The sequence below is a fragment of the Ornithorhynchus anatinus genome, chromosome 2 (genome assembly GCF_004115215.2).
Source record: "Ornithorhynchus anatinus isolate Pmale09 chromosome 2, mOrnAna1.pri.v4, whole genome shotgun sequence".
Lineage (NCBI taxonomy): Eukaryota > Metazoa > Chordata > Mammalia > Monotremata > Ornithorhynchidae > Ornithorhynchus > Ornithorhynchus anatinus.
Genome location: NC_041729.1, coordinates 23,748,142 through 23,771,898, shown reverse-complemented (window position 1 = coordinate 23,771,898; position 23,757 = coordinate 23,748,142). Strand labels below are relative to the sequence as shown.

At 42.8% G+C, this 23,757-nt stretch overlaps 1 protein-coding gene across 6 annotated transcripts in view; it reads right to left on the bottom strand.

Annotated features, from left to right (window-relative positions):
- The window catches only part of EIF4ENIF1 (eukaryotic translation initiation factor 4E nuclear import factor 1), a 41,983-nt gene extending 24,977 nt beyond the window's left edge, over positions 1–17,006 (bottom strand). For 4 of the 6 annotated variants that reach the window (XM_029058630.2, XM_029058632.2, XM_029058633.2 and 1 more), the window contains exons 1-6: positions 16,562–16,715; positions 15,775–15,905; positions 8,048–8,121; positions 3,954–4,081; positions 1,679–1,962; positions 1,208–1,409 (exon numbers count right to left, since the gene is read on the bottom strand). In XM_029058630.2, the coding sequence (XP_028914463.1) occupies positions 1,208–1,409; positions 1,679–1,962; positions 3,954–4,081; positions 8,048–8,121; positions 15,775–15,879 (793 nt within the window). In that variant the 5' untranslated portion in view covers positions 15,880–15,905; positions 16,562–16,715. Of the gene's footprint in view, positions 1–1,207; positions 1,410–1,678; positions 1,963–3,953; positions 4,082–8,047; positions 8,122–15,774; positions 15,906–16,561; positions 16,716–16,894 lie in introns of those variants that run through there. The other 2 variants (XM_029058631.2, XM_029058635.2) reach the window with 2 other exon arrangements.
- Between the last annotated feature and the right edge of the window lie 6,751 nt (positions 17,007–23,757).

Genomic DNA, 23,757 nt, shown 5'->3' with positions numbered 1-23,757 from the left:
ATCAATTGCTTCACTAGACGTTCCCTTTCTTCCACTGCTAGATTTAAAGGGTGAAAATCCAGCAGCAGTCATTAAGCTGAGTCAGGGGCACTATTAAACTGCAAGTAACATGAAACTCACTTAAGGCTGCCCAGTAGCACTCACTTCTACTTCTGCAACACCAAGCCCACAGAACCTGAAAAGATGGTTGTGGGGAGCCGAGAGGCTAAACAAATCCAGCTTGAGTCCAGCTGGGATAGGTCTTTACCCTTGGAGCTTAGGCCTCGTGGTCCAAGCCTGCAGGTAAGAAGCACCAGAGATATTACCCTTTAGCTTCCTCAAAGTGTCCCAGACTTAACATCGTCTCATAATGATAACTCTCAGCAGTATCTGATGCTCAAGGTCTGAAGTAGTGCTTATAGAAGCTAGAAGTTCAAGAAAACTTCAGGGATTCTAGGCATGCTTCTCATATCCCAAACTGGTGACTTGGGCAAGAAAGAATTGATAAAACCAAAATAATCAAACTGAGGTAGATTCAGGGTATATTGGATTGAACACAGCCCCCGTCCCACGTGGGGGTCAATCTTAATCCTCATTTTACAGACGAGGTAACCGAGGCATAGAGAAGTGAAGTGACTTGCCTAAGGTAATGTAGCAGACAAGTGGCGAAGCCAGGATTAGAATCCAGGGTCTTCCGACTTCCAGGCCCCACGCTCTATCCATTAGGCCATCCTGCTTTCCTAATAAGCATTCTGAATGTAGAAATGACTTCTCTTATAGTAGGAAAGAAGGATATGACTGGCCCTGTGGCCTTCTTCAAGATTCAGGTAGCTAAAGTTAATTGAAGGCTCTTCACTACTTTACATTTTCAGAGGCTAATCACCATTAAGCTAATCTCTCCAGGAAACCCAAGATGATACTTGACCTAGTTTGCCACACTGTGCCTGCAACAAGCTGGCCAAAGACAGTCTTAACTTTCAGAGTTATCAGCAAATTAAGGCAGGTGGATGACCAACACAAAAATGGTTTTGGAAAAAATTAGACATAAAACTCTTATGGTCTCCACAAAGATTTGGAGAACTAAGTCTTGAATCATGCTTAACAGTATTTAGTTTCTCACAATTTCCACTCTTATATGTCCTACCTGCATAACCAATAAACCACTCAACAGGCCTCCCACTTTACAATACTGCAGTTGACTGTTTGCCTTGTAACGGCATACACTAACCTTCCTTCACGGATGCTGTGCGCCGTCTTGTTCGTTTTCGTCCTTTATGATCTTCTTCTAGTATTTTATCATCAAATCCTGTAAGCTCAATAGTTTCAGACTGACTTGTCGGTCCAGCAGAGAACCATTCAGGTTCCTCTTCAGTATAGGAATCATTTCTTCTACGTTCTCCAAAGACACGCTTACTTTCCCCAAACTCTCTCTGGAAAAGTATTCAAGAAAGAGTAGGAACAAAGTTCTGTTTAGAAAGGAAAATTTTCAGGAGTAAAATTGTCAAATGTCCAGCTTTAAAAAAAATGAATAAATGCACCTGGCACAAGCCCTGCCAAGATCTCCATGACCTTCAGCCGAGACCTCTGGCCAGGAGCAGGCCAGAGCTGAGCAGTTAAGTGTTCTAGGTATGTTTGATATTGAAGAGAATTTAAAAAACAAACAAAAAAAAACAAACAACAAAAACCACCCAGAACTAACCCTAAAACGTTTGTCCTTGTAGTCCCTCTCGCGATCTCTGTCTCTGGAATCTCTCAAGTCCTTTTCTCCACGGTGATCTTTATCAAAATTACGGGCAGATATTATTCTTCCACTGCCAATTCTACGCCCTCCAATAATTCGCACACCATCATTTTCTTTTTCCAAAGGACTCCCTGATCGTCGTGAGCTAACGGTTGTTGTTACATGACAACCTCCCCCAAAACTGCGCCTCTGGGGGCTTAAGACTACATCCAAATCATCATCTTTTACTCGCTCTCTGGGATCTGCAGAAGAAGAAGAAGGAGGGATTTGTTATATGTTTACTCTGTGCCAAGCATTGTGTTAAATGCTGGAATAGATACAATACAATCAGATCAGACACTAACAGACATTAACCCACTAGCTTGGGGCTAACAGTCTAAAATGGTAGGGAGAACAGTTTATTCCAGGTTTACAGATAAAGAAACTGAGGCAGAGAGAAGTCAAGTGACTTGTCCAAGGTCACAGCAGGCAAGTGGCAAAGCCAGGATTAGAACACAGGTGCTAATAATAATTGGAGTATGTTAAATGCTTACTTTATGCCAACCACTGTACTAAGTGCTGTGGTAGCTTAAAGATAATCAGGTCCCACATGGGGCTCACAGTCTAAGTAGGCAGGAGACCAGGTACTGAATCCTCAGTTTTGCAGATGAGGGAACTGAAGCACAGAGAAGTTAAATGACTTGTCCAAGGTCATACAGCAGGCAAGCCATGGAGCCGTAATTAGAACTCAGGTCCTCTGACTAAATTCAACTTTGTGATTTCAAATAATTGAAATGTTATTTTTTTCCCCTTCCAAGTGCTATATATAAAAATTACCAATTCTCAGAACTAATCTCTATAGAGTCAGGCTAATATACTTCAATTTAAAGTTGTTAGAACACTGCCGCCTATTAAATATTCCCCAACTGCTCCACCCACTAAAAAAAAAAAAAAATACTAGTGACAAATGCTTTTCACTATATCAAGTACAATTACATATTGGGATGAGGAGTTTGCTTTATTACACGTCTTTCAGAGAACGTTTAAGTAACTGAAAACTCAATGTTTGTAAATAAGCTTATTTCTCCTCAAATAAAAACCAGTAATGGTGTCTGAAAGGAATACGGTAAAATCAATGGCAGTTTAAAAACGGAATCTTAAAACACTAATTACAACTGACTTGGTAGGTAGCTAACATTAAGAATACATACTAAAGTTTTTAAAAGTAGGTTGATACGAGCAAACAAGTTTTAGGATGGGTTGGCTCAGGCAGGAAATTTGTAATCAGGTTACATCCACAAATATACTTCTTGATTGATCTAGTAAATGTACTCAAGCAACTATGGCTTGAGAATTGTAGCAGCTCTTTAGTGCAGCAGTTAAAAAAAATATATGGGTCAGAGGAGGCCAAAATGTAGTACAGTGTCCTACAACATGTGTTTTGAATAGAGAGTGTTTTAGGGGAATTAGGGAATATTCTTCTATCAAAGTGCCACTGTTTGGATAGACATGCAATAGTGGAAGAAAATAATAATAATAACGATGGTATTTGTTAAGTGCTTACTATGTGCTGAGCACTGTTCTAAGCGCTGGGGTAGATACAGCGTAATCAGGTTGTCCCACGTGAGGCTCAAAGTCTTAATCCCCATTTTACAGATGAGGTAACAGGCACTGACAAGTAAAGTGACTTGCCCAAAGTCACACAGCTGACAGGTGGCGGTGCCGGGATTAGAACCCATGACCTCTGACTCCTAAACCCGTGCTTTTTCCACAGAAATCACTGACACGCATAGTCTAGGTGTACATATTAGAATGCAAGGCTACCTAAAGGTAGGATTCTTCAAAAGCATTAGCCCTGCATTGACCTTGTCAAATGAGGTTTCCCAGAGATTCAAAAGCATGACTTAGTGGTACTAATTCCAAATCTATTTGCCCTAACTATGGCATAATCCCAAACAACATTCATTTGTTCTTTAGGTTTGTCCTACACAAATTTGGGTCATTCGTTCATTCAATCAATTGTACTTGAGCATTTTCTGTGTGCAAAGCACGATGTTAAGCACTTGGGAGAGTACAATATAACAAGACACATTCCCTGCCTAAAATGAGCTCAGAGTCTAGAGGGTCAAAACCAAGTTTTCCAAGCAAAAACAGAGCAATCCATTTCACCGAATAATCACTTGACCTGAGTAAGTGCAGCCATTATCTTACCTTTAACCTCATGGATATGATAAATTAACAATAATGTTCTCACCCACTAGGCGACGCATAAGGGGAGTCCGGTCTGAATCCAAATCTTTTTTGAAGCTTTCCACTGGAGAACTTCGCCCCGAACTTGGGTAGAGAGAGGCATGCCATTTCTCAGGGTCCCAGACACCATCACTAAGAAGAGGAAGTAAAAAAAGTGAAAAAAAAAAGTTACATTGGTTTATGTAAATTTTAATCAACTTTTAAACCGCTTTGAATAGAAAGTTTTTGGAAAAATTGATCTTGGTTAGTTATGCACTTCATTAAATTTCAATTGCTTGTCAAAAGATTGTTTCACAAGTTAGAGTGAACTCTCAAATTCATCCCTTAAAAATACTATTTCAAGGAAAGCAAAATAGGAGTGGCTTAAATTCTAACTACTTTTTTGTTGGCAATCATGTTCTCTATATTTAAATTTTTAAATTGTTAGATTAAAATCCAAAAGTTGCAGCAAAATTCAAAGGTCCATTCCAACATTGCAAAGATTGACATCCAAAATTGATCCTATTTGGAGAAAAGATAATGATTGAATAAGTCACCAATATTCTTAGACAACTGTTAAATCCTGCATGTACAATTTATAGTTAACAAGATATTAATGTTCTGAGTCAACTGAGAGCTGCAGTTGAACAGAGGCAGTCACATGTCCAGCCTTCTCATTGATCCAAATGAGGATAAATTCATTCAATGGTATTTGAGCACCTAGAGAGCTAGGCATGTGGGAGGGGGCAACAGTAACGAGACACGCATCCCCTGCCCTGAAGGATTTTACATTTTAACTGGAGTAAAAGTGAAAATTATTTACAAAGAGTGAAAGCAGAAGGAGGAACAAGTATTAAAGAGGCAGTACAAAAACATCAGGATGAATTGAACAGATGAATTGAACGTACAAATAGAGATGTACATATATACACCGGTGCTAAGCATAGGAATAAAGTATGCAAGTGCTAAAAGCAAGTGTCGGGCTAAGGTGTGAATTTAAAGGGGAAGATTTCCGGGAGGAGGTAGAATTTTAAGAGAGTTTTAAAGATGTGAGGACCTGTGGTTTGCTAATTTGTGGGAGATCAGCATGAGCAAGAGGTTGGAGGCGGGTGAAATGAAACAAAGATGCAGTTAAGAGTAAGATTAGGAGTAAGAGTGTGAGCTAAGGAGTAGTAGGTGAAGACAGCTGATGAGAGTAGGAAAACAGCCAAAAAACCCTAAGGGGCGTCTGCTTGATGTGGAGGAAGAAAAGTTATCATTTTAGGTTTTCAAGGAGCAGAGATGTGTGCTAAGCAAAACTGCAAGAAGAGCAGTGCAGCACGGAGTAATGGACTGATGTGGGGTGAGACTGGAGGCAGAAGACCAGTGAGGAGGCTGATGCAGTAGCAGACAAACCATGATAGAATCAGAGCTTGGACAAGAATGGAGAGGAAGTGATGGATCTAGGGATGTCACGAAGGAAAAACTGGTAAGTTTTAATAGAATAGCAGCTTCTGGCCTGTTAAGGTTATGTCCCAGGAAAGGAGAAAAAGTGGGTAAATTGTACAATGGATGAGTAAAATGGTCCCCTTAATTGCAGCTGAATAGTGGAGCCTCTGCTGAACCCTTATTAGTGATTCACTGTGCCTCTCCCAACCCCTTGGAAGCAACACCAAGAAGTCTTGGCTGACTAAGCCCTCCTCTCCTCTTCTCCCACTCCCTTTTGCGTCACCCTGAATTGCTCTCTCCATTCATCCTCCCTCCCATCCCCCCAGCACATATGTATATATCTGTAATTTATTTATATTACATGTCTGTCTTCCCCCTCTAGACTGTGTGCTCATTGTGGGCAGGAAATGTGTCTGATGTTGTACTGTACTCTCCCTAGCATTCAGTATAGTGCTTTGCACACATTAATGTGCAATAAATACGATTAAATGAATGACCACCTTCGGTAGAAGTGAGGGAAAAGGTGGTAACTACACTGGCATCTACTCCTGGTGAGAATGAGAACAATTCCTGGCCTCTCCCCTTTGCTTGACTCCATCCCAGGGAAGCAGGAGGGCAATACTGGCCTCCAAATGCTACTGTTAAAAAAAAAAAATAATAAAAATCTGGCAGAGGGAGGAAAAAAAGCCAGCACATTTCACATGTATTCCATGCTTGCATGGCCCAGTGGAAAGTTGGGGGAGACAGGACTAGAAGTCAGGAGACCCAGGTTCTAATTCTGGCTCCATCAATTGCCTGCTGCGGGACCATAGACAATCTGAGTATTTTGTACTCACCCTAGTGCCTGACAAAGTAATAATATTATTAATAACAACAGTATTTGTTAAGCACTTACTATGTGTCAAGCACTGTTCTAAGCGCTGGGGGCGATACAAGGTCATCAGGTTGTCCCACTTGGGGCTCACAGTCTTAATCCCCATTTTACAGATGAGGTAACAGGCACAGAGAAGTTAAGTGACTTGCCCAAAGTCACACAGCAGACAAGTGGCAGAGCCAGGATTAGAACCCACAACCTCTGATTCAAGCCCGTGCTCTTTCCACTGAGCCACACTATTATTTGGGTTCATTCTGAATGCCAACAAAAATTTACTGGCCCACAAACCCTTTTTTCCTTACTCCTGCCCTCCCCTTGAGAGGGAAGGCAGATTTAGGAGAAAAATAAAGTGGTCTTTCCTAAGCGGAGTAAATTTTTCACCCTGCAACTGCACAAAATAGGTTTAAGTCAGTAATTTATGCCTACAAACTTTAGGCAAAAGTATCACTTTTATAGTTTCTCCAGGTTACTTCTTCTCCCCAAATTACACACTCCCAAACTATCACCCTAGCGCTTCAGCTCTCACTCTCTCCTAATGCACTTTGGTACATATATCAATTTACACGCTCTATTTCAGCACTTCATCCTGTAAATTGCTGTGTGTCTGCCTCCTTTGTTAGACTGTAAGCATCTTGTGGGGACGGAAAATGTCTCCGAACTACTAAGGGCTTAATAATAATAGTGCTCCTCCCCCAGTAAGCACTCAAATATTGATTGATAGTTTATGCAACTTCTGATGTCTTCTTTCAAACTAAAGCTTTCAAAAATTTTCAACTACTAAGAGTCATCACAAACTGAAGAATTTTTACAAGGAATAAAAGCAAAATTGTTAGCCAAGTGGTAACATGCAGCACTTCAGAATCATGCAATTTAAGCAATAACGAAATTAACATTTTAGGTAATAATAATAATGCTGGTATTTGTTAAGCGCTTACTATGTGCAGAGCACTGTTCTAAGCGCTGGGGTAGATATAGGGTAATCAGGTTGTCCCACGTGAGGCTCACAAGTTAATCCCCATTTTACAGACGAGGTAAATGAGGCACAGATAAGTGAAGTGACTTGCCCACAGTCACACAGCTCACAAGTGGCAGAGCCGGGAGTTGAACCCATGACCTCTGACTCCGAAGCCCAGGCTCTTTTCACTGCGCCACGCTGCTTCCCCATGCACTATATAAAAATGCTAGAGGAAATACAAGATAGGTCAGAGAGTCCCTGTTCTCCATGGGGTCTATAGTTTAAGAAGGAGGGAAAACAGGTACTGAATCTCCATTTTACAGGTGAGGAAACTGAGGCACAAGGAACTTTAGTGACTTGCCCAAGATCACAGCAGTTAAGTGGAGTAGCCAGGATGGAGAATCCAGGTCCCGTGACTCTCAAGCCTGTGCTCTTTCCATTGGGCACACTGCTTCTTTAATGCAATGTTTAAGAGAACCCTTTGCTGAAATAGCAATCAACAAGAAATTCATAGCAAAGCTATATGACTGAGTGCCAATTACTGACATTGTGCTGAGTTCTTAGTTTTTAGGATAAATCATCACTTTACTCTCACTAAGACCTACATTTTAGCAGCACTAGTGAAGGGAGAATATAAGGATATTCAAATCAAACTGTGAAAAGTTAGCTATTAGAACTCCAGTCACTCAGTACTTATTCCAAGAAAAATCTAAAGAAGTTCTATTACCCTGCAAAAGTATACTGAGTTAACAGTGAACATTTACAAATATATACATTCTCTCTTCTCCCTCCTTTTTGAAGTTATTGCAATGTCTATAATGAGATGAAAAATGTTGAGAAGTCTAATGACATGCGCACATACCTGTCATATTTTTCAGAAAGACATGGAGGTCTCTGCTTAGAGTGGGGGCGTTCTTTAATATCCAAGAGTTCTTCCTAGAAAACAAACAGCTCAGTGTCTTATTTCAGATTCATAAAACATATTCTAAAAGAATGTATTCTAGTTTTAGTACTATAATTTCTGTACAGAGTTGAGGAATATAACAGCAATATTAAAAATGACTCATTTTTGGCTAACAGATTCATTGCTCCTTTATTTGAATGGAAACTACTAACAGCAAGGAGGCTATAGGAAGCTTCCAATTTCATAATGGTCCTTTAAAGGTAACCCCATTTAAAGTTTAATGGGGTTACTTTTAATATATAATTTAAACGCTGAATTTCAAGTTAATGATTTGAACTCTTCCAACTTGAGAAAATGACTGCAGTTAAACTACTAGAAGCCAATGTTGACATCTCAACCCAAATTTGTTTTTTTCCTTTAATAATAAAAACCTAAATGAATTATTGGCAACCCAAGATTCTATGGACAAAGGACCACTTTCATGATTCTAAATGAGCATAGCATTTCAAAGAATTCCACCATGACTGTCTTGGGGTATTTTATGTGTGTTTTTTTTTTTTTCTTTTTTTAAAAAAAGGGTCAGTGGCCAGTATCCTGTAGTACTTCCCCACCTCTACTACTAGATTCCTTATGCTGCTAGACCTCTCAGGTCCACTAAAATCCCCTCACTCTACCACTTACAGTAGAGAATTAAGGAAAAAGGAGATTTGGCCCGAGTCTGGGATATTTGAAAGAACATCTGGAAAAGAGGACAAAAATAACTTGTGTTAAATTTCCTTTATCATCCCACTCCAAAAGCCACAAAAACTACATGGAAAAATAAGTCTATTGAAACGGGAGTTACTGCTTCTTGTTTTGACACATGCTGCAGAACTCAAGCCAAAGTCCGTAGCATATTGTTTTAAAATTCTCAGATCTGATTTAGAACTGGTTCTTTCTAATAGGCAACTGAGGAAACCGAACCACATATTTATAACCTTCTTGGGTAGAGTACTCTGGGGTGACAGAATGATTTATATGCATGCATGAGTGTACATTTGCATGGCATCAGACAGTGAGTGCTACGAGTGCTCCTTAGTGGGGTTTTGGGGATGATGATTGTGGTATTTGTTAAGTGTTTACTATGTGCCCGGGACTGTTCTAATAGCTGGGGTGGACAAGGTCCCTGTCCCGCACAGGACACATGGTGTTAATACCCATTTTACAGATGAGGTAACAGTCACAGATAAGTGAAGTGACTTGCCCGAGGTCAGTGAGCAGATAAATGGCAGAACCAGGTTTAGATCCCAAGTTCTTCTGACTCCCAGGCCTGTGCTCTACCCACTAGACCATGCTACTTCCCTGAATGAAATGGGGCTTGTGTGTGAAAGCAACTTCTGCATTACGGGAGAACTGGGTATACAACATTGCAGTACTTTGCCTCTAACGTGGATGTTTGGCAGCTTGTTGGTAGGCAATGCCTATTACAAGTCAAATAAAACACTGATTTAAGAAAGAATCCTAAACTAGAAATTCCTTGAGGGCAGGGATCGTGCCTACCAACTCATGTATTTTACTTGTCCAAGCACTCAGTGTAGTACTCTGCACAGAGTGTAAGTGTTTAATAAATCCATTGTTTGACTGAGAAACAGTGATTAGTCCACCTGACCGCCTGAAACTAACTCATGTTCTACACTTGAAATGACATCATTACTTAAGTTGGGTTGCCTTTTGCAATTCTATTAAACTGCAGGTGATTTAGACAGGACAGAGTTGTTTTCGTTGAAAATGATTTGGCTCTTTTAATTTCCTTTTTAGGGGTTTACAAGTTGTATTTACATCTCCAAGTTTTAAGTTAGATGCAAAAAATACTTAAAATTCTATGTTATAGAATCCCTAAATCAATTTTGAAAAGATACTGTACGAAGTGGTACAATCCAGAGTTGGTAGACATATTCCCAGTCAACAACAAAGCTTAGTACAGGTCTCTGCACACAGTAGGCATTCAATATGTCCTAGAGATTAAAATGTGTTGGAATTAAAATTCTTTAAATGAGCATAAGAGGATATAGCAAGCTACAGGAAAAGAAAAGGCTATCCAATTTATAAAACTATGAACCTACCAAGCATACTCTGGAGTGAGGAGGAGGGATGGGGGGCTGGGCAGGAGACGATGCTAAAAATGCAGGATTAACTCATTTTTGAGGGGCTCTTTTGATGCTTGTACACCTATATCAAACCTGATACTAATCAGAAGACTTCACTGAAATACAGTACTCTTGAAACTCACAAGTATAACAGGAATTTTTTTTAAAAATCTGTGTCAATCTAAGTATTCCTGAAGAGAAACATGTTTGGGAGAGTTCCAAAGTAGCTTTACCACTTTGTAGACATCAATATTCCTTAACAGTATAGTGCCAAGCTATTATAGTTCTAAATTGAAATGACTGTAAATTCTGCTAGGAATAGTAGTTCACACTCAACCTGAATGAAGTAACTGCTAAATTCACTGAGTAATAGTTAAATTACACTCTTCACAGAAAAAAAAAAGTCTTAGATGAGCTATTGACCCTCATTTTTAAATGTCTCCAAAATTACACTAGTGTCAGGGTTGATATTTATCAGTTTAACTTCCTTAAAAATAATTTATAATAATAAGTCTACATCTGTGCCCAGAATCTGTTCCTAAATATTTGGGGACTTTTGCTGGGCCAAATCTGACAGACTATGAAACCAAAGGAAGCATATTCAGCAGAAATGACCAAATTTGAACTATGATACTTTATAAGTCCCAATATAAAATATGCTTGTTTTCATGGTATGTGTTTAAACACTATGCGCCAGGCTGGGGTAGATACAACTAGGGCTGGGCACAGGCCCGATCCTACATGGGGTTCACTGTTCTAAATTTAAGGGAGATGTAATCCCCATTTTACAGATGAATTGAGGCACAGAAGTTAATATATCATACTCTCCCAAGCACTTAGTACAGTGCCCTGCAAACAGTAAGCACTCAAATACGATTGACTGAAGCTAAATGACTTGGCCAAGATCACACTGCAGGCAAGTGATGGACCTGGGATTAGAACCCAGGTTCTCTGAATCCCAGCATCATTAGGCCCATTGAACAGGTGCAAGTCAAATTTGTGACTAACACCTATTTTCTTAGTGATTTGTCATTACCAAAAAATAAAAACAAGACAAGTCCTCCTTCCAGGCTTTTTGGAGAATATTTTATCAATTAAAAGCTAGCATGAGGGCATTTAAAAAAAACAACAAAAAAAGAACAAACCACACAAGCAACTTATATACACTACTACAAAAAGGATGATTTTTGTAGAAAGAGGAAGTTTGCAGAGATATTCCCATTCAGAGAAAAGATTCTCAAACATTCTCTTACTACTAGCCAAATGAAGTGTTCCTTATCGCTGTAAGCAGTCAATTCCAGTATCGCACTGGAATTTGCAAGTGCATATTTACTATTTCCTGTACATAGGCTTGATCTATTTTAATTATAATAAACTCTTGATCTAAGGTAGAGGAATGATAGGATCATAAAAAACTGAAATCCACAGAATTTGTAGGGCCCATAGTTTCAGCATTGCCATTAAGACCTGTGAATTTCCAGGGCGGGGGGGGGGGGGGGGGGGGGGGATTATCTTTTGTTTTCTCTGACAACCCTCAAATATCAAGGTACTGAAACAGCAGCAAAGGGAAAAATTTAAATGCACAGCAAATTCTAGTTACAGTAATGTGTTTTAAAGATTAACGACTACACCAATAGAATCTGAAGGAACTTCAAGATCTGAAAGGAGGACAGACATAGTTACATTCTTGAGAACTAATAGTACCACCTTTTTTTTGTTTCAGCTGGTCATTAAACTGGTTACTTTTCAACTATAAATCCCCCTTTAAGGCAGACTCACTTTGACAACAGTGAATAGAGAAGAATATAATGTTCATCACTAGGTCCTAGAACACACTATTTGATTTTCAATATCACTTGAACTGGATAGAAGGGTGTAAGCAAATACAGGCCACCACTTAGGAGGACCAAAACCAAGCAATTACAGTACAGCTAATCCTCTAGAATATCTTCAGAAAACTAAAGTCATTTTAATGCAACTCTATCTCTGAGGCCTTGGAAGCAACTTGGTAGCTATGATTAATTAAGAGACACTGGAAAAACTTAATATCAAGCTGGCTGATCTGAAACCACACTGATTAGTGGTACTATCTGAATTTTGATCGGAAGAGCTGAGGGATACCTAATACTGGATGATGCTGAAGTTTGTTTGGCAAGATCTGCTCTTCGCTTTTCCTAACAGGAAGTTCAACACATATAAATCCCACAGATTTTTGCACCCAGTGATCCATAGCTGAGCACGTTACCATAATGCCCTTCAAAGAACTGTTATTGGCCACTGCCAGATTCTACATCTTTTGCTAAAATTCTGAAAACAAGTCACTGATGGAATCTCCCATTGAAAATGATGGATGAGGCTTTAGGACCAAGAACCTACGTGAGGAACTGATGAGTGATAATGGTCTGTCTCACACCAATTACACTCTTCAAATAAGTTTAGTAACAACCCCAAATCAAATCAAGGTCCTGGCAGTAGAAAATTAAATCAAATACTACTAAAAGGTTCAATCTCTTATACAAACCTACACCTTTTGGACCTGGCTCATTTTTCAACACAATAGCTTCCCTGCCCAGTTCCGGCACTCAAAATTCAACTTGCAACAACGAAATAAAGAGCCCCCATTTCATGAGCTAGTTGTCAAAGATCAAAACTGGATTCCCCCCTCATCCCAGTATCATTTGTCTGTCAGAACTACTTTAAAATTTAGACTTTATTCTAAAGAGGCTTGAGAGCAATATGGTCTTTGAAGTCAGCAGAGTGCCAAAGCAAAGTATATTTAAAAAAAAAATGCATTGGTTATATAGGGGGCATAGCTTGCTTGTGTAGTTTTTGGATAAAATATATGCTTAATAATGGGATACACAAAGATTTCTAAAAGTGCATCTAGGGGAAGTCAAGAAAAAACAACAAGAAGGACAAGACTCATTACCTAAAATATGGTCAGAAAAAGGTCACTACTTTAAGCACTGGGCTTCTTGTACTTGAAATTGTCTCATTTTGCAAGGATTTAGTGAGAGATGTGATTTAGTCAATTTAACAAACTGGATTTCGATTTCATGCTTCTTAAAGCAACCATCCACTGGGCTCGGAGAGTAACACATTTCTGGGATTATTTTGCTTTCAGAAGGAAATGTTTCCTACACATAGCAGAAATCTTAAAAGGGACCAAAAAAATAAAAGGCTAAGTAATTCATACACGGTATATTCCTCAGATCATACCAGAGCCATGTTCAAGAAAAATATGATTGAAAATGAACTACTTTTCTTCCTCGATTTAAGTATGAACATGATTAGGACAGCTATTAGAATTTTGAATGTGTTTCCATAATTTTAAAAATCTTAATTTTTGTAGGATGTTGCTTTTTGGTATAAAAATAATTTGAGATTTATAGCACTAAACAGTGCTTAACTTTTTACATATAAATACGATTCCTAATTCTGGGTGGCAAAACTTAAGCCATGTCCAAAAAAATCATTGGGAAATAAAAATCTGTCATCCCAAACTCAACTAGTGAGCTCTTTAGTACTGTTAAAAAGGATAACTGTTAAAAAGGATTGTGGAAGTTAGAAGTCTGCACCTTAAAACAGGTGTTGAAGAGTCTAAAGTGAACTATAAGATCAAAGGGAAATAAATGGATTTGGTAGAGAAAGGTCACGGAGACACAGAGGCTAGACTACTTGTTTCAGTATACAGCCTCAAAGAATAAGCCTGCTCTTTTCCCACATGAATAGAAATTCAGCACTTTTTATCGTATTGAATGTTCATTACGTGGAACAAGAAAATATATTAGAGTCCTTTGACAATATCAAAACTTATTCATCCAGACAAAAGTGAGGACCAACTTCCATAATTTACATTGGTATAACACCTTTAAGTTGGTGTTATGCAGCTTTCTGTTTGATGTTAATTAACTGTGCCTTTAAAGTGAGTAGAACCAAATGAGAAATACCTGGGCCCAGAAATGAATCATTGGCCTAATAAAAAACCGAATTAAGCACAATCGATACAAGTAGCAATTACAACAAAAGAATGCTGCAAGAGAACATTCTTGAAAAAAGGGAATTTCTTCTTTCTTGAGGAAAAGGATTCAGTAGCTGAGCCCGTCATGTGTCCTAATTCTGAAATCATAGCCGCTACATTTCAGTTCCCCATGACTTATAATAAGTGGAAAAAAAAAATCCCTTAGTCAATCTGGTAAAGTATATGAAATAGCATTCCGTCTGTAGTGTCTTTAAAACGACACTTTTTCTAAAGGTAGTGAGGCCACAGTTCAGAGAGCAATGTAAACAAAATATGCCTTCATATAATAGTAATAATAATAATGTTGGTATTTGTTAAGCGCTTACTATGTGCTGAGCTCTGTTCTAAGCGCTGGGTTAGATACAGGATCATCAGGTTGTCCTATGTGAGCCTCACAGTCTTAATCCCCATTTTACAGATGAGGGAACTGAGACCCAGAGAAGTGAAGCGACTTGCCCAAAGTCACACAGCGGACGGGTGGAGGAGCCGGAATTAGAACCCATGACCTTTGACTCCTAAGCCCGGGCTCTTTCCACTGAGCCACGCAAAATGGTCAAAATAATCTGGTAAGCCTGCTGGAAAATCAAAAACCCCAGGTTAAAGGATCTTTAAGTCAAAATCCTTGAAGATTCCAGAAATAGAAATTAGCCCTACTAAAAAGCCAATCATCCTTGGAAAAATCACCGAAGACAGAGTGGAAAGTGGCATTCCATCATTCTTTTGGTTTCACGCCAGGAAACTTGATGAGCTAAATTTTAAATAAACTTTAAATCAAGAGTACAGGTATCAGTGACTGTGGGCAAGTCACCTCACTTCTCTGTGCCTCAGTTACCTCATCTGCAAAATAGGGAATAACTGTGAGCCTCACGTGGGACAACCTGATTACCCTGTATCTACCCCAGCACTTAGAACAGCGCCCTGCACATAGTAAGCGCTTAACAAATAACATTATTATTATTATTGGACTTTAGCCATCAGAGGTGGCGGTTTCTACCAGTGCTGAGCGATTTATCACCAGTCTCCTTCACAGGCTAGGGAGTCCAACGAGAAGCAAGGCAGCTGAAGAGGCATTCCCTCTGATACCAAGCAGCAGCTTGGCCGCATTACCGGCATGAACTCGGGAGAGATGGTGGTTGACAGCACTAGGGAGGGTTTCTCTTCTTACCTGTTTGGCTGCTGAGCCGCTTTCTCAACTCTGCATATTCTCCTGTGTACGTGGGTATGAGGAGGGGTGGAGAGGAAGAAGGTTCTTCAAGTGAAACTTTGAGACCACAGGAGAGGAGTTATTTAAAAAGCCCCTTTGGGTTGACTTTTAGTTGCCTTACCTTTAATGTCTGGTTAAACCACAATTCTGACTACTCAACCTAAACCACACAACGCCTTTAAATATAATTCCAAAGGGCCTGGACATTTACAAAATTACTCAGCAGCAACCTCCCGACAGCACGTCAAATGGTCCTCTCCATCCCACAGCTGGCCTAGCTTTAGTTCCACGCAACCTGCAAAATAAACTCCATTTTGTGGCGAATTAAACCTACTTTCGTGTAACGATGGGGGGATTTGGCTGCTGGAGTCCTCTTCAGGTCAAGGAAGGCATCACCATTTTCTGTTTCTCCCCCACCACCTTTCCTCTCCATGGCCATTTGCAGCAATTTTAAACCCTACCCACCTGGAAGAAAAGCCAGGACAAGTTTACCCCTTTGCCCTCCACAGCTATTTAAGGAGCCCGGGCCCTCAGTAGGACGCTACTAAAAAGGTTTCAGAAGCCCTCTCTCTTTTTCCCTAGCCATTCAAGGGGTTGAGCATGAAGCCATCCCCTCCAACATGTCTGTGCGGGGTCCAGCACTCAGCTGTTGATCCTTAGTCGTACTTAATGAGGTGCCCAGCACTGTCCTAAACGCTTGGAATTTGGCACCAGATTGGGACCTCCCTGCCCCCCTCCAGGCTCAGTCTACAAAAGGGGGGGGAAGGCAGAGGACAAAATAAGGAACACAAGAAGGGAGGGAAAATAAGAGCTGCCCTCTAAAGCCCTTTTTAGCGGGTCTAACGCAATAAAAAAAACCCAGATTAGTCACTGCCACCCAAAGGGACGGTGGAGAAGTTCCAGGGAAGTGGGTGAGGCTGAAGGGTCACCCCCTGCCAACCCCCTGGGGTTTGTGCCCCTGCATAAATGGAAGGCAGGGTTTTTAAGGGGTCACTTGAGGAAGAAAAAATAAGGTAGGTCTCCCCTTCTTGTCTTTCCCTTTTCCCCATCCTCGCCCCCCATGGCAGGGAGGGTCTCCTGGCACGGGTCTACCTGGGGGTGGGGGGGGGGGCAGGGCTGACCTGCCAACAATGACCCCAGGGGCCAGGGTGGGGCTGACCACTGAGCCAGACGGCCCTCCTGCGCCGACCGAGGAGGGGAAATGAGAGGTGGGGCGAGAGGGGAGGAGGACGGCCGCCCTCTTGCTGCCCGTTGTGCCCCCGCCGAGAGGGCGGTGGGCAAGGAGAAGCCCCCCAGAGCGCGCGGGCCCCTCCCCCCCGGCGCTGCCCCCCGGCCCCGCCAGGAGCAGCGGCGGCGGCGGCGGCTGCGGGCTGGCACAGGCCTTTCCGGCGCTGGGGCTGACCACCCGGCGCGGGGGGGGGCCGGGACCGGACGCCCCAAGGGGACATACTCACAGCGCCGAAAAAGGCGGCCGGAGGGCTGAGCCTCCGGGAAAAACTCCTCAGCGTCCCGCGCCGCCCCCGGTCCCGTTCCTGTCGCCGCTCTGGCGTCGCCGCCGGGCCCCGTTGTCGCCCGGACACCCCCCCCGCGGCGAGGTGGCGCCGCCCGGACACCCGGGCTGCCCCTCGCGCGCGCCACGACCTCCGCCCCCCTCCCCGTCTCCTCACCCCCTTCGCGTCCGGCTGCTCCTCGTCCCCCCCCTCGGGTCCGCTTGGTAGCGTCCTCCCCCCTCCCCCCCCGCGGCTTCGCCCGTCTCTTTCTCCTCAGTCTGTCCCTTCTCAGCCGCCGTAAGCGGGGGGGAGGGGGCCTTTCCCTCCCTCCCTCCTAATAACCCCTCCACGCACCGACGACCCGGATGTTGGGGCTGTCCGCCCGGGTGCCTGTTTGGAAAAAGAAAAGGCGCAGATCGGGGTCATCTCGACCCTTCCCAGCGTCGGCTGAGGGGATAATATTCGGGTTTTGTGGGGTTTTGTTTCCCCCACTCCGTCCCGGTGGGTTTTGGTGCCGATTGGAGCGGGGGAGGGATGGGGGGCCTTTGGGCGTTCTGTGCGGGCAGCCTGAAGGCGGGAGGCGGGAGGGAGGCCGCAGTGTGGTGAGCAATGTGTCGCGCCGAAGATTTCCAGACATATCCGTCTTCCTCCCGGCCCGAAATCCGCAAGGGTGAGACGCCATTCGCCAGGAAAGGGGGAAACCAACGTCCTCCAAGGCCACCTTCAGCCATTCATTCCTGCCTTCATTCAGCCAGTCCTTTTTAGGGAGCGCCTACTAGGTGCTGAGCGCTTGGAATGGACACCGGGCTCACAGCCTAAAAGATAATGATGCTGCTCACTCATTCGTTCGTATGTCGTGAGCGCTCACTCTGTGCAGAGCGCTGGGCTGAGCGTTTGGTCATGATGCTCATTCATTCATTCGTATTTAGTGAGCGCTTACTCTGTGCAGAGCGCTGGGCTGAGCGCTTGGTCATGATGCTCATTCACTCATATTTAATGAGCGCTTACTATGTGCAAAGCGCTGGGCTGAGCGCTTGGTCATGATGCTCATTCTTACAGTCGTATTTAGTGAGTGCTTACTATGTGCAAAGCGCTGGACTGAGCCCTTGGTCATGATGCTCATTCATTCCTATTTAGTGAGCGCTTACTATGTGCAAAGCGCTGGACTGAGCGCTTGTTCATGATGCTCATTCATTCATTCATATTTAGTGAGCGCTTACTATGTGCAAAGCGCTGGGCTGAGCGCTTGGTCGTGATGCTCATTCTTACAGTCGTATTTAGTGAGCACTTACTATGTGCAGAGCGCTGGACTGAGCCCTTGGTCATGATGGTCATCCATTCATATTTAGTGAGCGCTTACTACGTGCAAAGTGCTGGACTGAGCCCTTGGTCATGATGCTCATTCATTCCTATTTAGTGAGCGCTTACTATGTGCAAAGCGCTGGACTGAGCGCTTGGTCATGATGCTCATTCATTCATTCCTATTTAGTGAGCGCTTACTACGTGCAGAGCGCTGGACTGAGCGCTTGGTCCTGATGCTCATTCATTCATTCCTATTTAGTGAGCGCTTACTCTGTGCAGAGCGCTGGACTGAGCGTTTGGTCATGATGCTCATTCATTCATTCGTATTTAGTGAGCGCTTACTCTGTGCAGAGCGCTGGGCTGAGCGCTTGGTCATGATGCTCATTCAGTCGTATTTAGTGAGCGCTTACTATGTGCAAAGCGCTGGGCTGAGCGCTTGGTCATGATGATCATTCTTACAGTCGTATTTAGTGAGTGCTTACTATGTGCAAAGCGCTGGACTGAGCCCTTGGTCGTGAGGCTCATTCATTCATTCCTATTTAGTGAGCGCTTACTATGTGCAGAGCGCTGGACTGAGCCCTTGGTCATGATGCTCATTCATTCCTATTTAGTGAGCGCTCACTCTGTGCAGAGCGCTGGACTGAGCGTTTGGTCATGATGCTCATTCATTCATTCGTATTTAGTGAGCGCTTACTATGTGCAAAGCGCTGGACTGAGCCCTTGGTCATGATGCTCATTCATTCATTCGTATTTAGTGAGCGCTTACTATGTGCAGAGCGCTGGACTGAGCGCTTGGTCATGATGCTCATTCATTCATATTTAGTGAGCGCTTACTATGTGCAAAGCGCTGGACTGAGCCCTTGGTCGTGATGCTCATTCATTCATTCGTATTTAGTGAGCGCTTACTCTGTGCAGAGCGCTGGACTGAGCGCTTGGTCATGATGCTCATTCATTCATTCGTATTTAGTGAGCGCTTACTCTGTGCAGAGCGCTGGGCTGAGCGCTTGGTCATGATGCTCATTCAGTCGTATTTAGTGAGCGCTTACTATGTGCAGAGCGCTGGACTGAGCGCTTGGTCATGATGCTCATTCATTCATATTTAGTGAGCGCTTACTGTGTGCAAAGCGCTGGACTGAGCCCTTGGTCGTGAGGCTCATTCATTCATTCGTATTTAGTGAGCGCTTCCTATGTGCAGAGCGCTGGACTGAGCGCTTGGTCATGATGCTCATTCATTCCTATTTAGTGAGCGCTTACTATGTGCAAAGCACTGGACTGAGCCCTTGGTCGTGATGCTCATTCATTCCTATTTAGTGAGCGCTTACTATGTGCAAAGCGCTGGACTGAGCGCTTGGTCATGATGGTCATTTATTTATATTTAGTGAGCGCTTACTTTGTGCAAAGCACTGGGCTGAGCTCTTGGTCATGATGGTCATTTATTCATATTTAGTGAGCGCTTCCTATGTGCAGAGGGCTGCACTTAGCGCTTGGTCATGATGGTCATTCATTTATTCGTATTTAGTGAGCGCTTACTATGTGTAGAGCGCTGGGCTGAGCACTTGGTAATGATGGTCATTCATGCATATTGAGTGAGCGCTTACTATGTGCAAAGCACTGGACTGAGCGCCTGGAATGGACACCGGGCTCACCGGCTAGAAGATAATGGTGGTCATTCATTCAGTCGTATTTAGTGAGCGCCTGCTATGTACTGAGCACTTGGGAGGTACAGTTCGGCAATAGGTATTCAGTTGTATTTAGTGAGCGCTTCCTACATGCAGAGCACTGGACTGAGAGCTTAGAATATCATCCATTCAATCGTATTTGTTGAGCACCTACTATGTGCAGAGCACTGGACTAAGCACTTGGAATGGACAGTGGGCTCACAGCCTAAAAGATAATGATGGTGGTCATTCATTCGTATTTATTGAGCCCTTATTAAGTGCAGAGCACTGGACTAAACGCTTGGAATATACAGTTCGGCTCCAGATAGAGACCATCCCTATTCCCCACATGGGTTCACAGTCTAAAAAATAATGATGATGGTCATTCATTCGTATTGAGTGAGCGCTTACTATGTGCAGAGCACTCGACTAAGCGCTTAGAATTTTATCCAATCGTATTTGTTGAGCACCTACTATGTGCAGAGCACTGGAATAAGTGCTTGGAATGGATAGTTGGGTCACAGAGACCATCCCTGCCCCACATCGGGCTCACAGACTAGAAGATATGATGAAGGTCATTCATTCAGTCATATTGGTTGAGCGCTTACTATGTGCTTGCTAAGTGCTTGGAATTTCATATTTATTGAGTGCCTACTAGGTGCAGAGCACTGGACTAAGCGCTTGGCATGTGCAATTGGGCAACAGAGAGAGACCATCCCTGCCCCACAACGGGCAGCATAGTTGCAGAAACAGCAGTAGAGAAGCAGCGTGGCTCAGTGGAAAGAGCCTGGGCTTGGGAGTCAGAGGTCATGAGTTCAAATTCTGGCTCCGCCGCTTCTCAGCTCTGTGACTGTGGGCAAGTCACTTCACTTCTCCGTGGCTCAGTGGAAAGAGCACGGGCTTTGGAGTCAGGACTCATGACTTCGAATCCCAGCTCTGCCACTTGTCGGCTGTGTGACTGTGGGCAAGTCACTTAACTTCTCTGTGCCTCAGTTCCCTCATCTGTAAAATGGGGATGAAGACTGTGAGCCCCACGTGGGACAACCTGATTCCCCTATGTCTACCCCAGCGCTTAGAACAGTGCTCGGCACATAGTAAGCGCTTAACAAATACCAACATTATTATTCTCGGTGCCTCAGTTCCCTCTTCTGTAAAATGGTAATTAAGATCGGGAGCCCCACGTGGGACAACCTGATCACTCTGTATCCTCCCCAGTGCTTAGAAAAGTGCTCCGCACATAGTAAGCGCTTAACAAATGCCATCATTAATTAGCAGGCTCACAGTCTAAACGGAGGAGACAGGCACCAAAATAAAACAAGTAGTCTGGCGTCAGTATCATCAAGATAAGTAGAATCATAGATATGTGCACGTTATTAATAAAATAGAGTAATAAATAATATATACAAATATGCACGAGTGCTGTGGGGAAGGGGGAATGGGGGAGGAGCAGGGGGAAAGGGAGGGCTCAGGCTGGGAAGGCCTCCTGGAGGCAAGCATCTATTAGACACCTGTGGCCCGTAGGAGGAAAAACACTGACTTGCCATGGGGGCAGATCGTTAGTGTAACCTGAACCGTGTTCCGGCATTCTGCAGGATCTCCTTCCCAAAAGAGAGTTTCCAGAGGGGTACTCAGAAACACAGGCAATGAGGGGTCTAATGTTTTGGAAAATTCTCTCCTTCCCTGGGAATAGGTGTGATCCAGGTGAGTTACATTAAAATGATCCAGAAAAGGTCTTTTCTGCAGTAATATATATATATATATAATATGTATCACATATATGCACTCTTGGAGACTTGGAAATGGTTTAGACTGTGAGCCCGTTGTTGGGTAGGGATTGTCTCTGTCTGTTGCTGAATTGTACATTCCAAGCGCTTAGTACTCTGCACACAGTAAGATACGATTGAATGAATGGAGACATATTTGTAAATCCTGCACTTAGTACAGAAGCAACACTTTTTAAACACTTGGCCGCTGTGCCCTCTTAGTGTATCTACGCAGAAAAGTGTGTTTTTGACTATTATGGTCGAAAATCTGCATTTTGTTTCCAAATCTGCGGGGAGCAGGATTAATCTGAATCATTTTAATATTAACGGAGGTTGTTCTTTGCGGACAAGACCAGTGCTTTTGAAGCTGCATCTAGTCTCACCCCAGAAATATGGACATCTGTGCAATCACCAGATCGTTCTTCAAGTTTTTCTACCTCTTCTTCTTCTTCCCTGCTTTGGAGCACTAATAATAATAATAATGCTGGTATTTGTTAAGCACTTTCTATGTGTCAAGCACTGTTCTAAGCACTGGGGTAGATACAAGGTAATCGGGTTGTCCCATGTGGGGCTCACGGTCTCAATCCCCATTTTTACAGAAAAGGTAACTGAGACACCGAGAAGTTAAGTGAGTTGTCCTAGGTCACACAGTGGACAAGTGGCAGAGCTGGGATTAGAACCCATGACCTTTGACTCCCTAGCCTGGTCTAGGCCAGCGAGTGGGAGGTGGAGCAATGTATGAAGGTTTTCCTGTTGATGTCATCTCTTGGAAAAAAATGCTCCGATGTATAAACCCGGTCTATCATTTTCAGCCCCACAAAGTTCAATTGCAGGAAGAAATCCTAGCGCAAATCTCCCTAAACGTTGCCGCTCACGAGTCAAGTATTCTTAGCATTGTAAATACAAGGAGTCTGTGAAAACTGTTCAACCTATGTTTAGGTTTAGAAGAAGAAGAATCTAAATTGTCACCAGGAAAACTTTTTGACATAAGGAGCACGGTGGCTGAATGGAAAGAACCCGGACCTGGGAGTCAGACGACCCAGGTTCTGATACTGGCTCTGTCAGTTCTCTTCTGTGTGACTTTAGGCAAGTCAGTTCATTTCTCTGTGCCTCAATTTCCCCAACTGTAAAATGGGGTTTCAATGCCTCTTCTCCCTCCTGCTTAGTCCATGAGCTCCATGTGGGGCATGAACTGGATTCATATAGTTAATTTGAATCTACCCCAGCGTTGACTCATTATATGTGCCTAACAAATGCCATAATAAAAATAATGATGATTTTATAGGTACTTGAAGATATGTTAAAAAAAACAAAAACAAAATACTAACCAGTGGCTTCAAGGTTCTCCATCAGCTGTCTCCCTTACCTACTTCCTTCTTCTGCCACACCTCAGCTCAGTCTTTGCTCCTCCCAAATTCATCTTCTAATTGTACCTTGTTTACTCTTGTGTATTAACCCCTTTGCTCATACCTTTTCCCTTATGTGAAACTCCCTCTCCGTTCAAATCTGCTAAATTATATCTTTTCCATCTTTCTTCGCTTTCAAAACCCTCCTAAAAAGTTGCTTCTCCAAAAGTTATATTTTCACTAATCCCACATTTTACTGGTCAGACTACCCTGTCAACTATGTAGGTACTTGTATGTCTGATTTTTTTTTTTTAGTTTTTATTCTGTTAATTTAATTGCTTTGTGTTCGTCATCTCACTCAGTGCTCATACTTTTTTTACCTTTTGTGTATTTGGCATTGTGTTTCCCCCATTAGGCCAGAAACTCCTCGAAGGCAAGGTTTGTGTCATATGCTTGTGGTGTATGTTCCCAGGCACTTAGGAAAGTTTTCTGCACAACAAAGCCAATCGTTAAATACTGTTGATGATGATGATTGTCATTCTAAAAAAATTGGCAAATAGTGGCCCAGAGAGAAACCAAGAAATACGGTACTACTTATTGGACACCACCAGTGTGCCAAATGCCATGCAGAAATAAAGATATGTAGCTGATGCCCAATGGTACAAATTAAAATAGGCATTGAGGTATTACCACCCACCTTGAATCATCTCACTTACCCCCAAAAGCCTACCGTGTCTGACAATCTGCTACTTGGAACA